Source organism: Tachysurus fulvidraco, chromosome 23 (genome assembly GCF_022655615.1).
Source record: "Tachysurus fulvidraco isolate hzauxx_2018 chromosome 23, HZAU_PFXX_2.0, whole genome shotgun sequence".
Lineage (NCBI taxonomy): Eukaryota > Metazoa > Chordata > Actinopteri > Siluriformes > Bagridae > Tachysurus > Tachysurus fulvidraco.
Window position 1 is genome coordinate 14,572,081 of NC_062540.1, and position 17,391 is coordinate 14,589,471.

Genomic DNA, 17,391 nt, shown 5'->3' on the forward strand with positions numbered 1-17,391 from the left:
CTGGCCCCCATCTGTTAGTATGCAAGCTTTGATTTATCAGGTAATGTTGTTTCCATTGGCTATGTGTGATATATTTCACTGGGTTAAGGATGTTTCTTTTAATTGTTTCTTTATTTCACTTTAATTCAAAACCACTATCTGAAGTCCAAGAAGCAATAAATAATGGTCAGCTTTATCCAAATCTCTGGAGCAGTTATTAGCACACAGCCTTGAGACAATAACCTATGAATGAAAACAGCTGTACACAGCAGGATATCCTAACACTTCTAATGTAAAAGATCAGGTTCCTGTGGAAGTAACTAAATTCTACACACTGCAGAAGTCCTTGTTCTCTTCCCATTTAAGTAATAATCAGGTAGTATTGAATATTTTATCGTGACATACATGTTTACCTTCTTCCAAAAGGTACATGCAAATAATTTCTTTCCTTAAAATTACTTTGACCTTGTTTCTCTCTTCTCTCTGTTTTACAAAACAGGATCATAGGATTTAAGGATCATACATTTCCAGTTTTCAGGGACCAACACCCATTTTATATGTTTCCCATAGTGATGTTCCATGATGTCTCTGCCAAGTGAAATCTCTGCTTTTCCCTCAAAAAGCCATTGTGACAATGTCCCATTTTTGAGCAGAATGGGAATTTTTCTTAATGAATGACCAGCTGAGGATTTTATAGCATTCCAAAAGAAAAGGACGTGTTTCCATGCATAAGCTGAAAGCCTAAATTATACTTTAGGCTAGTAAACAAGTGACAAAGAAGACCTTTTGGTGGATGGTTTATTAAAGAAGTTAAATTGCTGTGACTTATAATTAAAGTATCTACATAATGAAATGTAAGGTAAGGGTGAACAGACTAAATCCCTCCTTTTGTGTATTTGATTATAACTACTGCTCTAGATCACCAAGAGGGAGTGGTGTAATCATGAACTGTTTAGCTTATGAGTAAGCTTAGTTAAAGGTCACTGACGTAATAGTGTAACAGGTAATTATTCTATGTGGGGAAAACTAAATGCTGCTGAATTAAGTTCAAAGAGGAAGAAAATTCCCCGTCTACTCATTTTGTTCAGGAGGTGTTTATATCAGACTGCAAGAATCTTTAACTCCCCGTTTCTGGATGCTCTGCTCTTCTGGCATTTGTCCTTTAGATAATCTGCTTTCTTGTGTTCCATTACAATAATGAAAAAAAAAAACATCAGTATTTTGTATTACGGAATGCTACGTCTCACCTTGTAAATCCTTATAAGGATGTCACTGTATTATCTGATTGAATCCTTATTCAGCTCTTTAGTTCATTCCACTCTTGGTGAGTGTTATTAAAACACAAAGGAAAACTAGAAAATAAACTCAGTCTGCTCTATTCATACTATTTCCTTCTTGATAAGCCTTTTGTCAATGTCTGTCATGCTCTTTTTATTTTCTTTGGTTTATCTTGGCAAGAATTTAATCCAGCTGCTCTCACTTCAGTTTCTTCCCCAGCTGACTCATGACCTATTCTCTCTGCCTCCCACCAACATGATTCCACCAAATGTTCAGCTGAGTCTTTCTCATGATAACATACATACACATGCTGTGTCCACTCTTCTCTACAATATACACACGTGAGTCCATCTGAACGAGAGGAAGTGTCTTGATTGTTGAGAAAAGATTTGTGGAAATGACCCCCTCCCCACGTTGGGGAGTCAGAATCTAAATGAAGTCTGGAATAACTGTGAATAACTGTGATTTGAAAAACTGTGTGTTTGTGTGTGCGTTTTTAGTTTGTGTGTGCGTGTTTACTTTAACTGAATAGGTGGATGTCAGAAGGGTGTGTTTATTATATTCTGCCTTTGATCAAATGCCAAACTGTCTGAGAATAGCCCCTTGTAGGGAGGACCTGCCTTAACACATCCTTGCGTGGATGCACTTGCAAAAACATAGACCTTCGTCTCGCCTGGCATAAATATGAGAAAAATAGCGATGGTTATTGAAGCTATTATTGAATTTGAGTGCCAACTTAAAGGAAAAAAATGGATGTACCATGATTGCATTCTTTGCTCTTTCACACTTTGCTCTAGTTTCTTCACAGAAATGCTTGTGTTTCTTGTATCATATTTAAACTTTTTAGTTAAATACTAATTGTTAAATGTTTTGTACTTGGTGATAATTAATATTTTTCTGTAATAATGTTTAAAATAATGATGTATTGTATTGCATTTAGTGCAACTTAATGTTAGCTAGATAATTTAACCAACCGCTTTTTTTTCTGCTGTATTACATACAGTACATATACAGTCAATACAATTTTGTATTTGTATACAATTTCAGTCTATACAGAATTTGGTAGCTACATTATATCTCCTACAAGCCTTTCCTTCCTTAATGTTTGTTCTGTATTTACATCACTTGTAATGGGCCGTTATAGTACATCACAATTGTCTAATGGAAATATAATAAAACAAAATAGTACATTATCTTTGAATATTTAAGCTATAAATCTCCCAACATTCTTCCTTATCTTAGTTTTGTCTGGTTTCCAAGTTCCTCATTTATTGTGTTGTCTTATATACAGTATACACTAATCTTTGCACTTTGCTGTCTTTCCTTGTGTCTAGTCTGTACCTGCCTGGCTTGCATTGTACTCATTGCACATCACACTGAGTCAATACACTTCTGCTGCTGACTCAAAAAAGGCAGTTGTTAGACTGCATTATAGGTTTTATATAATAACTGATGTGCCAAAGTGCCAATTGAAAGTGCCTATTCTATAAGAGGTTCACTGAATTACATCCAAATATGTTAATGACATAATGACAGACTTGTGCATGATACACATTTACTCCTGTTTTGGTCTTAATGCACAATATATGAATGGGAAAACCCAGCTCATGTAAAAATTCAGCGTGGAGAAAAAATAAGAATTTTTCAGGAATGTGGCCTAAATTCCCCAGGCAATGATTATAACATTTGTTGCGGTTTGTCAGGCTTATTACAGCTGTGGAGCATGTAGATTTTTTTATCAGTGTGATGGCATAATAGCAACAATATTTCCACATTTCCTTGAGTACCACTAAGTAATGCCGAGGAGGCAGATATTTATTATTAATAAAAGAAAAGTGATTATTGAACAAATATTAAAACATGAACATTGCTTGACATTTTGACTTTTAGTCCGAAGTCTTTCTGTTCTTTTAATACATTCAGTCTTAAAGTCGCTTGTACTGACTGCCACTTAAAAATAAGGAACGTTATACAATAAATCCTTTATCATGTTCCAGATTTACAGCATATGGGCACATAAGAAGTCCTTCAGACTAAACATTTTTAGTACGATGAGTAATGAAGGAAGCTGTTTACAAGGCCACATAGTTCACAGCACATCAGTGGAAATTATGACAAGCATTGATGGTGAACTGTCTTTACATTCCTGTTGCAGCATGTACAAAAGAGAGCATAGCAAAGGAACTGATGTTGAAGGTAATCTCATATACAGTAGATATACAGCAGATAAAATAATATACACCATTATGTCAGTTAATGTCACTTATTAGTTTACATGAACAAATCATAAATAATGTTAATTAGGTGAACATTAATATGACCATAATATTAACTGCTTTATGGAATATTTGGGAACTGTATTTGTGGAAAAACTTGTGAACACAATCTGTGTCACTGAATGGCAGTGCTAAGATATTGCAAGCTTGAAAAATATCAGAACTAAACCATATGACTGGCTTGTTTGTTTGTTTTTTACCTCAGTTCAGGTTATCCTACATACTGTATGATGTATGGTTATGGATGTATGGTACAGGCAGGAACAGGACGAATGAAGGTGGGGAGTGGGAATAGAAAGGGAGGGTGGTCAAGCAGGAAGTGTCCTACTTGATGTAATGTGCTTACATGGTTACAATTTTATCCACATACTGTATATCATGAGTCATCTGCCTGAACAGCCTGTCTTATTTCCCTCACTTTGTGGTTAAATTCATGTTCACATTTGTAAAAGTAATTCCCCTGATCTGCAAAATGAAAATTGGCTCTAACCGGATAAACATGCTTTGTCAAATCCAGTTATTGTATGTAGTGTGTGCCAAAGTGCTATGACAAATGAATTGTGGGCCAAAAGGGGCCTGAGTGTAAGCCAGGGCATTTAATGTTGCCTCAACATTTGGATTCTGGGCCAGAATGCCCTAAATGCTGCCAACCATATTTAATACCCATGCAGTACTTTAGTATGTTCTGGCCTCAGAAATGGTTTGAATTGTGGATGTGTTCTGGCTGCTAGATTCAGATAAAGTATTCACCATCAATTCCTAGAGGTTATGTGGGCCAGATAAAACAGTCGCTTGATGCTGTCTGATTTAAGCTCCACACAAGATATTAAAGAATCTGTTGCATCGGTCCATTCAAATACTGGATCTGAAGGGTGTTTGTTTTTCATGCTTTAAGGTAGCATTCATTTTGACATGTCACACATTTTCACAGATGATGAAAAATAGAAAACAAAGCCGTGATGTGTTACAGTCAGAGTTTTGACATAACACAAATAATTGAAACATTTAAACGTTTAAACATTTAAAATTAAACCTGACATTTTTTACAATGCAGCATGGACTGGCAACACTAAATTGCCCCTAGGTGTGAGTTGTGTGGATGTTTGTGTACACATCCACACTGTATTCCTAGTGTTCCCGTGATCGGTTCCAGCTTCACTGTGCCAGGGATTAAGTGGTTACATCAAATCAATTTTAATTCAATTCAATTCATTTCAAAGTTATTTGTATAGTGCATTTTACAGTTGACAATGTCTCAAAGCAGCTCAAACCTCAACATGGATAAATGGAAAAAAAATCAATTTGTTAATATTATCCTATTAAGATTAGTTTGGCATTTGTTTGAATTTTCAATACAACTACAACGTTTTTTTGTTGTTGTTGTTGTTGTTGTTGTTGTTGTTGTTGTTGTTGTTTTGCCTTTTGAACGTGTTTGGTCCTAAATAGGCCAAAAATAAACCCTTTTTATAGATACCCCAAATAAAATATTTGAGTCAGTGCTGCCCCCTTCCGCCAAAACACCGGTATTACACTTTTATTTTTTGGGATCATTTCCGCCACGTCCATTACATATGACAACCATTAGCTACGACATGAACTTCTGCAATGTCGTTTTTGTTTTTTATAATAACTTAAAGTCTGTAGTTATGTCAACTTTAAAGTAGGTTAAATCAGATTGTAGCCTTGTAGCTAAGAGGGTTTGGGCTGCACTTGTGTATGTGTGTGAGACGTAACGTTAATGGTTAAAAACTGAACTTTGATTTGACTTGTAAGTACATGGATGAACATCATGTTATAAAGTAAAACATCAGGGCTAAAGAGCCAGGTTTTGAGAGCATGGACTCACCAGATGGACAAAATACGGATGTAGCTTTAGGTAAGTAAACATTTTAGCTTTGTTACCAACGTGAAAACTTCCTTGGCAACCTGATTAGCTTAACACTCTTAGCCTACTAAAGGAATGATGAAATGTTGGATTAGAGGAAGGATTAAATAATGTATCTAACCATATACACGACCGTGTTTGCTCTGAATATTGACATTGTATATAAAACTTTGTTGTCATTGTAACGTGTTCTAAAACTGCTTTTTTTTTAGCCTGCAGGGGTGTTTTTTTATGTTGTTTTGTAGAAGAGTTTTAAACATGCTGTAACTGAGAGCTGGGACAGTGAAAGCAGGCCTGATTGTCAATAACATGGAATTCAGACTCCTGACACTTTACATAATGATTGTCTTATCCCTTATTTAATAGAATTAGTCTTTAATAGAAATTGAGAAAGGTCTAAACGTGTCGAACTGAAGCTTAGTTTATGAATAATGTAGATGTTGTAAGTCATTTACATTTACATTCTTAAGATTAAAAGACAACTGGTTGTGTTGTTGTGGGAAAGTAATCAGACATCATTTGATGACCAACGTGAAGTTTATTCTTTCCTGTAATTGCGTATTTTGTTCCTTATATATCACTGTAAATAACTTGTAAATTAAGGAGAAGTCATACTTGTGATGTTTATAAGTACATTTAATGTTGTGTAAGTTCCTGTTATCATGAGTTGTTTCCTCAATATCTCTTAACATTAAGGAAAAAAAAAATGTCTGTTTGTCTCCTAACAGAATCAGGAGAAAAAGAATTCAAATTAAATGGCACAGTTCGGTCAACAGCAGAAGCGACGATCGCAAGACAGCTCGGTGAACAGAGCCGATTTGCCTGCGCTGCATTGTGTGGTGTTTCACTTGGCTATCTTTTCCCGGGAACAGAACAAAGGTAGCAGATCAAACATAGTTAAATCTGATATGTGTAATTGTGATTGGTTTGAAATGTAAAGAAAATCTTTACATAAACAATTTCTTCCCGACAGGTCATTTCGGGAGCAGTATCTGAAAGGTTTAGTACAATGGCTGGGTCTCGATGAGTCTGTCATGCCGGTGATGCACGCCTTCCTGGCTGGACTTGGTTCTGAAGGCAGTGACACTTTTGTTTCTATTCTTCAGGCAGAGCCACTACTCAGCACTAGTGCTTTTCCTATTACACAGGTGTGTAAATGCACACACTTTATCAGCCCTCAGTAATGCTTGCGTAATCACAACACTGCTGGCATTGTAACCACCTGCTCTGCTCTGTTTTGTTCTCTCTCAGGATCTTGTTTCCTTCTCGGTCAAAGATGGTGAGGGTCTTGACTTTCTCTTATGATGACTATTGTGAAAAACAGTGTTTTGATCACACTTTTATTCTCCTGCTTCAGGTGAGTATGATGCCAGGGCTCGCGTCCTGATCCGACATGTGAGCTGCCTACTGCGTGTCTGTCCACGGCAGCTTGAAGATTTTGAGGAGACACTTGGAGAACAGTTAAGACAGGGAGGAGAGGAGAGCGAGTAAGATATAAGCTTGCTTACCATTATATTTATTCTAGTGGTTAAAATATCAAACAAGACTAAATAGATTTTTTTCTTACATAATGTTTTTGAAGGACATGTTTTGTGGGAATAATTCAGTCTTTTTTCTTCAAATGGAAATCACCAGAGCTATTTGCCTAATACAGTTTATGGGTGACAGACTTACATGTTACTCTCTTAGCTCCAGTACAAAATGATTTAAGGGGATAATTGCTTACCTTTAATTAAGATACTCTAGTCCAAAATGAAATTATTTCTAAACTCTTTCAAAATGCCTGTTTGTAATCAAAGTCAGAATTATTCATTGGCTTGTTATGCACTGTGTAGTAACCATGTCTTTCTGTCTAATGAATCTTTCAGTTCAATGAGCAGTTTTAATGAATAACGATTAAATGACTGTTTGTTGTATTTTTTTGTAATGTTGCTTTCATACTGGATTTACTATGAGAGTAAGTAGAAGGTTTGGTTTTTATCCGCTTTACACATGACCCTATATTATTATTACTGTCCATTTTTTCTTTAACGCTTCAGTTTTGGGAATACTAAAGGGTTTAAGGTTCATGTCCAAAAGTGTTTGCTGTTACTTATTAAAATTAAAATTGTATTCTTTAGTCTTTATTCTGTTCTATTTAAGAGAGTCTCTGTAGGTGTTTTTATGAATCATGGCATTCATGCAATCTAGCAAGCACACATAATATCTTAAATAACTTCACACTTGTTATAATTCCAAGCTCATAACAATATGTAATTCATTTCAGTTTAGTACATTGTCTGTTGACGTTCTTTGCTCTGAATTTGTGCACAGAGAAGAATCATCAAGAAGACGAAAGAAAGAAAGAGGGCGTGCACTGCGGCGTTACTTGCTGATAGGCCTTGCCACAGTCGGTGGGGGAACAGTACTGGGTGTGTATATAAACATTTGTTTGAATGCTGGCAAGTCTGCATAATACATGTACACGTACGCTTTACGGCCAAATGTTTGTGGATATGTGACCATCACATTTATATGTGCTTGTTGAACAGCGCATTACTAAGCATAATTTGTTATATATGTTAAATTTACTAATCTAATTGTTCCCTTTTGGGATTAAACCAAATATATAGTTTATATACAGAACCATATATTGTGCAAAAATTTATTTGCCAATGGTTAATATTTTTCCAGAATATGATTTGATTTTATTGTTTCTTCTATTTATTTATTTATTTATTTATTTATTTATTTATTTATTTATTTATTTTCCAGAAGTCATATAATTCTGTACACTTGGCTCAAAGATATAGTCATTGGTATCATGATTCCCTAACAAGAATCAGAATCAGATTTATTGGCCAAGTATGTTGACACACACAAGGAATTTGGTTCCAGCTGTTTGTGACTGTCAAAAGTACAGACATAAATAACACTATACTATACAAACTATACAAAACAACGCAGACGATGAGATACAATATAGACAGAATGAGTAATAAATATGTAATAAAGTGTGGGAGTGCAAATAACAATCTTGTGCAATATTATGCTTTTTGTAGCAGCAGTAGTGTGTGTAATATATACAGATGATTTGATGACTGACAGTCCTGATAATGCAGGACATCTGTAATGTTCTATAACATAAATTTAGTACAGTTCTAAATGTAAAGGATTGTCTTAAATATGTCAGTACTTTTGGCAAGTAATACCCAGTCAGCAACATTGCATGTACCAAATGTTCCTGTAGAGCCTTATAGTGAAGTGATACTTAATAGGAATAAATATGTGCTTTGTTGTGTGTTAGGTTTGACGGGAGGTCTGGCTGCACCTTTAGTGGCTGCAGGAGCAGGTGCAGTGTTGGGTGCAGGTGGAGCTGCTGTTCTGGGTTCAGCCACTGGTATTGCTATCATGGCCTCCCTGTTTGGTGCTGCAGGAGCTGGATTAACAGGTCAGTTGTATAACATATAATGCCTTTTATTTAAATACTTTGAATTATTTGGCAGGCGCTTTAGCCAAAGCAGCTTACAGTTTAAATAGAACAGTAGGAAATAGGAAATGGTTCAAAGATTTTTTTTTCCAATCGCTAGGCTATAAGATGAACAAACGAGTGGGCGCAATCAAGGAATTTGAGTTCCTTCCGATGAACTCAGGGAAACACCTTCATGTGACTGTGGCTGTAACTGGATGGCTGTGCAGAGGCAAATACAGTCAGTACTCATTCCTACTTCATTAACCCATTAGAGATCGTATTTGTCCAGAATATTTTAGGCCACCCTTTCATTTTTGTATTTAAAAAATTTAGAGACTGTGCAAGACTCATTGGAAATGTGCAGGATTGACATAAAAAGACATTTTGTACTAATTTTGTCGTCCATCACAGGTTGCTTTCAGGCTCCATGGCGCAGTCTGGATGCATGCGGAGAGCTGTACTGTCTGAAGTGGGAGTCCCGATACCTACTGGATCTGGGCTCTGTCCTGAACACACTGTGGGATGGGCTTGTCAGCATTGTGGCCCAGGAGGCTCTCAAATACACAGTGCTTTCAGGTGAGTTGTTCAAAAAGTGTCATTGAGCTTTGTACTATTTTGACATTATATCAATGCATTGAAATCAGTAACTGCATTACATACTGAATATTGGCAATTTAAGTATTCATGACAAATGCAGTATGGTCTCATGGACACACACACGCTATATTGCAGTTTTCTGATTTTTATGTTACATAAATAAAGATTTTAAGCTTAAGATTTTAAACTTCCTGTGTTTGCATTCTACCTGAATTCAGTCCAGAGCCGATCCTGACCTCACTGGGGCCCTAAGCAAAATTCTGCTAAGGTGCCCTCCTACCTGACCCGTGAGCCATGTAAACCATTTGCCACACATTCACACTTGCTCCTGTTGGGAAAAATCTTGATATGTGCTCTTATTATATGAACTATTACAATTGATGTCATAGGACATATGGGGGTAGGCCAGATGTTGTAATAGTGTTGAGCTATATGAGTTATATGATTATAATATAATATATATATAATGTTAGACGCCTTGAGACAAGTGTTCACAGAGATAAGGTGGTAAGGTGGTTTATTGAAGTTATAAAACTCGGTACTCAGAACTCTGAGAATCTGAGAAAAACAAGAAAAAGGGAACCTGTCCTTTAGGAGAGAACAGAGGAACTGAACTAAGGCTTAAAAATAAGTCTATCATAAGTCTAGCAAACCTAAGGAGTCAGCATAAACAGACTTCCACATATATGCAAAACAATATTATAAAATGCAAAAGCTTAGATAGTAATAGTGCAGTACACTTATACTAATCAAACAAAACGTAATCATAAGTCAAATACCACTAATATATGATCCAGTTGATTCTGAACCAGAAGGTTATTTTAATCAAAACCCATAATCCTAACCTATGATCATAAACTTATGTCATAATCATATTCTAAATCAGAACTCCTATACCATAGGTGATAGAGTATCATCATTGATCATTTTATATGATCACATTATATGTGATGTGATTAATATAGGTATATGTATGTGGATATCTCATACATAGGTTTGTATGAGTACATATATATATATATATATATATATATATATATATATATATATATATATATATATATACACACACACACACACACACATACATACATATATGCCTATATATACGTGTGTATATATACGCCTATATATATATATAGGCGTATGATCAGTGGAAATCATATACAGACAAAACATAGAAAAAGATAGAGAAAAACTCACTCATTATAATTGTAAAGGGAGATTGGTCCACGAGACATGAGACATGTCTTCTGTGTGATACGTGACAAGGAAGAGTACAAGAAGTTCTCTGGAGCACATTTTTAACAATAGTTTTGACAATGCAGCATGTTTTTTAATAATAAGGCAGAAGTACTGCAACAGAAAAAACAACAACAGAAAAAAAAACAAAAGGCCAGACTTGATTTTTGGTAAAAGGCAAACTTGTTTCCGGGGAAATGAGGGGGGGTCACGGTGCGATTCTGTAGAGTCAGGGAAAAAACCCAGACAGGTCAGATGGATTGACGTAAGAAGGTATAGACACACCTAGAGGTGCCAGAGTATATATTGAGGAGATTACTTTGGAGGGGGCTCTTGCTCTTGCTTGCTTGCTTTTTTGTGTTTGAACTTTTTTGGATGACATGGGTTCCTTTGGGTTTTTGTTCGATTACTTTTGACTTAGAAATCCTTGAGCTCAATGGAATTGTTGGCTGATTGGTGGCAATAAAGAAGTTTGCTCATTCTCATCCAGGTTTGGAAAGTCTTCTCATTGTTTAATTTGTATAAATTGTAGTGTAACAGTAAAGTTTCGTTTAGATAAATTGTTTAATAGTTAATGTAAATAGTATTCAATATTCGGCTAAAAGTCTAAAAGAGATTCATCCTGCGATGGAGGCGGGCTCTGAGTTCCGACACTCCCAGACACCCCACTGCTCCCATTACAAACCTCCCTCCTTTTAAAAAAGTTTGCTCCATCTCTCGGTCAAAGAGTAAAACAATACAGAATTAAATGAGGTATAAACAAATCTTTTATTCATTCATTCATTTTCTACCACTTTATCCGAACTACCTCGGGTCACGGGGAGCCTGTGCCTATCTCAGGCATCTTTGGGCATCTTATTGAATGGAAGATTTTAAATATAATTTTGAGTTGAATTTAAGCAAGTGAATTTAAATGTAATTCCTGATATCAAAAATATGGTTACTGCTAGAAATCACACTCTTAATATTTAAATTTTAAGTATTCAAAACTGAATTCTTGATATCCAAAAGTCCATATCATGTGAATGTATAAAAGCTTAAATGGCTTGCCATACCGTATCGCATGTGTTTTATAGTATGCATGAGAGCAATACTTCATCCCTGATGGTTATTATTTACTGAGGGATGTGCATTCATATTGACCTGGCATTATGCCCATTCCAATGTAAATCCATCGGTTTCCATATCGCATTAACGCTGTTGTAACCTTGATTGAGAGACTATAAACATTTGTCATTTAGGAGTGTTATCACGCTGCTTTTTGTACTGGTCCCCACACAGATGTTGCTGGAAAGCGCGCGTCATTTCGTGCACGATTGCACGCGCATACAGTATGAACACATGTTCACGCGGTTCTCGAGTTATGAACACCGGTGCCCTTGGGCGTTTATTCACGCGAATGTTCACACAATAACCTCCTGTCACCTGTGTGACAGACAGGTCAAGAGATGCACTGGCAGCACTGCTAATTTAGCTAGTCAGATAGAGAGTAGAGATAGAATCACATCAACTTTACTGTTATTTGCTCTTGCTGACATCAAACTCGAAGAGAACACAAGTTTACCTGATTGCTTTTCTCGCATTTCACTCTCATTTTGTTTCCTTTTTTCTTTTCATGGCCAGATGGATAGCTCTGCTTCATATTGTCATCTACACAGTAAATATTAACACGCGCTTTAAAATGAGGCGGGGAGGCGGGGCCTTGTGTAATTTGCGGGGCCCTACGCAACTTGCGTAGTGAGCGTACAGGGCCGATCGACTCTGATTCAGTCTATGTTATTAATAATGTTATACAGATTTTTTTTTTCTTTGATCTGTACATGAAGATAAAGAGAAATTTGATACGATATATAGATGTCTTGATGGAATAAATAAGGATGGGAAATTTGCAACATTACAAACTCCAAATTTAGAGTATTTATTAGTAAATGATCCATTAGCTGGCTGTAATCTTCAGTTAGATGCCTGGGTTTGGTCAAAATAGGGCTTCCTCACACAGAAAGCCAGGCCTTAATCCATGTTGTTGGTTTATTTGTACAATGTCTAATCTGTTTAGTTTATAACCAGATATCTATCCGTCAAAATAATGCACCCATAATGCAACTGTGCTGAGTCATAATGGATTCTTTAAATAAAGTCTTCTCATTTTTGCTTTTGGGAATAAACAAGCCTGTAATCTTCATAGCTATATATAGTGAACAATGTCAAAATTTCACCACATGTAGGTCCGCTGCTTATTGTGAATGCTACTCTGCTGCTTGTGTGATATAATTAGATAGTTTATAACTACTTATACCACTTTCTTACTGAAAACTTTAAACATAGAATTATCTATTCAGTTACTTGTGTAGAACTAATATGATTTATTTATTTATTTACATTTTGGCACGAAGATCATTGTGATTGTATATTACTGCCTAAGAAAACAACTGTACCTTTCTAGAATGCATATTTGAGCTAGAAGCATTTCTGGTTTTCTTCCTCCACAGGCATCGTTACTGCTCTCACCTGGCCAGCATCTCTTCTGGCTGTGGCGAGCGTGATTGATAACCCATGGGGAGTGTGTCTAAGCCGCTCAGCAGAGGTGGGAAAGCATCTGGCCCAAGTGCTCCGGAGCAGGCATCAGGTTCGTAAAGGTGTTAGATAGAAATTTTTTCACTTTACTTTTACAGAGTGCTCGGTGCAGCTCATCAGATTGTACAGAAGCTCTAATTAGAATGTTATCCTTAGCATTCTCTTTTCTGCTATCTCTGTCTTAACAAAGGGAAAGCGACCTGTCAGCCTGATTGGATTTAGCCTTGGCGCCAGAGTGATCTATTTCTGTTTGGAAGAACTTGCCAACGATCAAGGTACTTTTTTTTTTTTTAACTGTTTCTCATGTATGATGGAAAGGTCAAAAATATCAATTTGCAGTGTGTGAGCTTATCTCCTCCTGCACATTGAAAGACATGTCATGTCTCATCGCTGGCCAGGTAGTGAAGGTGTCATAGAGGATGTCATTCTGCTCGGAGCGCCTGTGGACGGATCAGAAACAACGTGGGCGCGGCTCTCGAAGGTTGTTGCTGGGAAGATTGTCAATGGTTATTGCAGGTTAGGAGAAGTTGCATTTATAGTATGTTTATAGTATTTTAGGAATATAGGAATTGATTGGTTTTTTTTTTCCTTTTAGAGGAGATTGGCTTCTTGGATTTGTGTATAGAGGTTCATCTGTTCAGCTGTCTGTGGCAGGGCTACAGCCAATCAACTCAAAGAATCGCCGCATAATTAACGTTGATCTGTCTTCTGTGGTGAGTAAATGGACTACATACAATACACCAGGTTCAGAGGAGGACGGAGAAGCCCATTCTGCTTCATGAATATGCTAATGAACATGGGATGGAGCTATAAAAACACATTCAGCATCTATCCTTAGAATGTTATGGGATTACATTCTATATCCCCGATTTAATCATGGGATCAAAATCTGTACAGCTGTAATAAATCATTTACAGGTGTTTTGCGATCTGTGGGAAATTTGCATAAGTACACTAAACCTGGCACTGAAAATCCAGGCAAAGAAAGTGAAGCCAAGCACAAATAATTACACTCATATAACATACCGGTCTTTCTCTCATATGGTAAAAATGACGGTTAATGATGCAACAAATGCATTTACAAGAAAACACATTTATATTAAAGACCATTTGAATATAGTTCATTTTTTAATGACACAAAACAGGAAGTATATGCTTTAATTTGTTTCACCTTCTTTCAGTTGGAGTGTAGTGGGAGGTCATTCTGCCTGCGTTATTGACTAGCCCATGAAACAAGGGTCAGTGTGACTGAAAGTAAATAAAGGATTATGTGATAACAAAACCCATTCATTGGTCATTGATTAAAAGATGCAGCAGAACCTTGGTCAATCAGCAGAGGAGAAGTAATCTGTAGCAAGATGGCAATCACTGCAGCCTAAAGGGCACACAGTATCAGGAACACAGCAGAGAGCTTTATTTTGAAGCCTGAAACTTATAAACTTAATAATATTGGTGATGATTTTTGCCTAGGAGCTCCACTCCTCCATGGTATGGCATAACTTGTTTTTGCAATATTGGATATTGTTACATTTCTAATGCAAAATATATTGCATTTTTTTTTATATATTTTGGTCAAATAGTTAGTCAAATTATTGCAGCTAAAATAAAAACACCACAGATATCACAAATCTTTTAATATGTTCTTCTGAACTAAATTATCTTTCTCTTTTGTACATATCTCAGTCACAAGCACATTTATATAGGGACCATAAACCATAATAGGTTGAGCTGTTATGGGTACATTTCTAACAAAAGGGTGAAATGATGACCAGAATTTACTGTTTTCATAAAATGCACATCCTGAAATGTTTTATTCATCTTATACCACAGCAGTTTGCCAATGATAACGTCATTAATAGTTAAACTTCACACATTTAAGCCTTTATAACTATATTTAATAACGTGGCTCGTCTGCAAAACACGTTCCTGTTATCACTTTTGTTAGAGCAGTTATAAACAGTCACCACCTCAACAGCCATACTTCTTTCCCTTTCTGTTGCAGATTCAAATACAGATTTATTAGAGATTTTAACAATTGACATTGTCTCAAAGCAGCTTTACATAAACATAAAAAAATTGACAATAAAAAACTAGATTGTTACCAAAAAAATGGAAATGCACTAATCCTAGAGACTTTGTAAGGGTTCCTGAAAAAATGAGTGCATTCAAATAAGTGCATAAAATAAGTGCATTCAAATAAACCTGTGATTTAAAATATATATATTTCCTAAAGACACGTTCAGGTGTGAAACAATATAAACTTGCATTTAGAAAATCCACACTGATTGACAAATTAAAATTTCGTATGCATTTATTTTAACATGTAATTAATTATATTAAAAAATATTACTGTGACCAAGAAAATTGGGTCTATTTCCCCATTTTTATTCATAGATTATTGTCGTTTTGCAGCAGTGTACATATGATAATTATTAACATATTTTTTGCAGAAGGTCCAGACAAGTTTACAAAACTTATCAAAACTTGTAAATCTGAGTCATCAAATGACACATTTTTTTTAACAAAGCTGTTTTAGTCCCAGCAACAATTCAATGGGTTTTTCCCAACATAATGTGCAGCACATTAAACAGACATGAATCCACAGACATTATTTCTTTTTTAAATGAACGTGCAAGAAATACAATGGTAAGGAACATACAGTACAGTGCTCTCAGTATAAGTACTGGAAGAGCAAGGCTGGTTGTATTGTTTTTGCTACACATTACATTCATTTGGGTTTTTTGAGAGCAAGAGATGAATATGAATAAGATAATAGATCAGAATTTCATTTTTTTATTCCCGGATATTTACATCTAGACGCGTATAATTACGAATTACAAATCTGCTCCTTAGCCCTTCCCTAAACATGTTTAATAAAGAGTTTTATCTTTACCAGGTCAAAGGTCACTTGGACTACATGCATCAGATGGACACTATCCTCGTAGCAGTTGGTGTTCCTACCAAGGAGGGAGCTGGAACTACAACTGGAGATTTTCACTCGGTGATGTTAAGTGAGAGGAAACTGGATCCTCCAGAGGAAAACCTTCTAGAGGCTTCAAACAAAATTGAGGAGACCAATGTGAGGAATGAATTCACAGAGACTGAAGGAGAAGAGCACAGTGCTGAAAGAGTGCAGGAGAACGGCTGGGATATTCCAGACATTTCTGACATGCTAGACTCAATTAGTGTCTCTGAGTCTGAACAAATAGACAGTAGTTTTTTTACTTGCACTGAGGGAATTAAAGGCTCAGACCATCAGGGCATAGAGGATGGTCAAAGTGACAGAGAGTGAGTGCATTTCCTGGGAGTGGGATACCAAACACTGGACTACTGAACATGTGACCATACACCACCCTAAAAGAACTGAATGTCCCATTCAGGATCAAGTAGCCAAAAGCCAACAGCCTTTTTCTGCAACACTGCCTACACACTCACTTCATAGCTCAGTCACAGAACACACATCGACAGCGCACATGGATTCAGATGAGATTAAAGGTTAAATCAGTGCCTCCTGGTCCTTGTACTGGAGTACCAATATGCTGCTGTTTAGTGCTGTTTTGCTGTTTAACACCTGATGCACCTTGACTGCTAATTATAAAGGCTTTCAAGAGACGATTCAAGTGTTTTATAGCAACGAAAACATTAAAGCAAATGAAGCAGTTGGGCAAACTGAAATAAAACAAACTGGAATTTTAAATAAGCTTGAAATTACAATTTATTTAAAATCATTTTAGTGTTAATTTCTGCTCACACTGAGAAGTACGTCTTGTACAAACTCAATTCTGGAAATTAGGGCTGCACCGTGTTTTATTTGTTTACCATATAACAACGTTCTGATCATTACCTATCATTTTTATTGTGTCCTGTGAACATTTTCAGACATGTTTTCTTTGTGGTCATCATTTTACATATACTTTATCGTTTACTCTAAATTGTCTAAATCCTTTCCTGAAAAGCAGCATAAAGACTTAATTAAAAAACTTGTTCTGGCTTATCCAACAACCGCTTGGCATTATAGTGGCTCTAAGTTCATTTCTTTTGCTCTCATCTTGTCTTCCATCTGCTGTTGTGGTTGGTATAGCAATGCTAGTAGCAATGGATTCATTGCTG

The 17,391-nt window shown here is 36.2% G+C and overlaps 1 protein-coding gene across 1 annotated transcript; it reads left to right on the top strand.

The window, feature by feature from the left end:
* Positions 1 to 5,079: 5,079 nt before the first annotated feature.
* Positions 5,080 to 17,283, top strand: tmco4 (transmembrane and coiled-coil domains 4). Its single transcript, XM_027170501.2, is given in 15 exon segments — positions 5,080 to 5,409; positions 6,147 to 6,297; positions 6,392 to 6,566; positions 6,670 to 6,697; positions 6,776 to 6,905; positions 7,732 to 7,829; positions 8,705 to 8,848; positions 8,988 to 9,107; positions 9,281 to 9,445; positions 13,198 to 13,334; positions 13,473 to 13,557; positions 13,681 to 13,798; positions 13,878 to 13,995; positions 16,178 to 16,563; positions 16,565 to 17,283. Coding segments are annotated over 15 exon segments (2,112 nt in total). The 5' UTR covers positions 5,080 to 5,369; the 3' UTR covers positions 16,782 to 17,283.
* Positions 17,284 to 17,391: the final 108 nt, after the last annotated feature.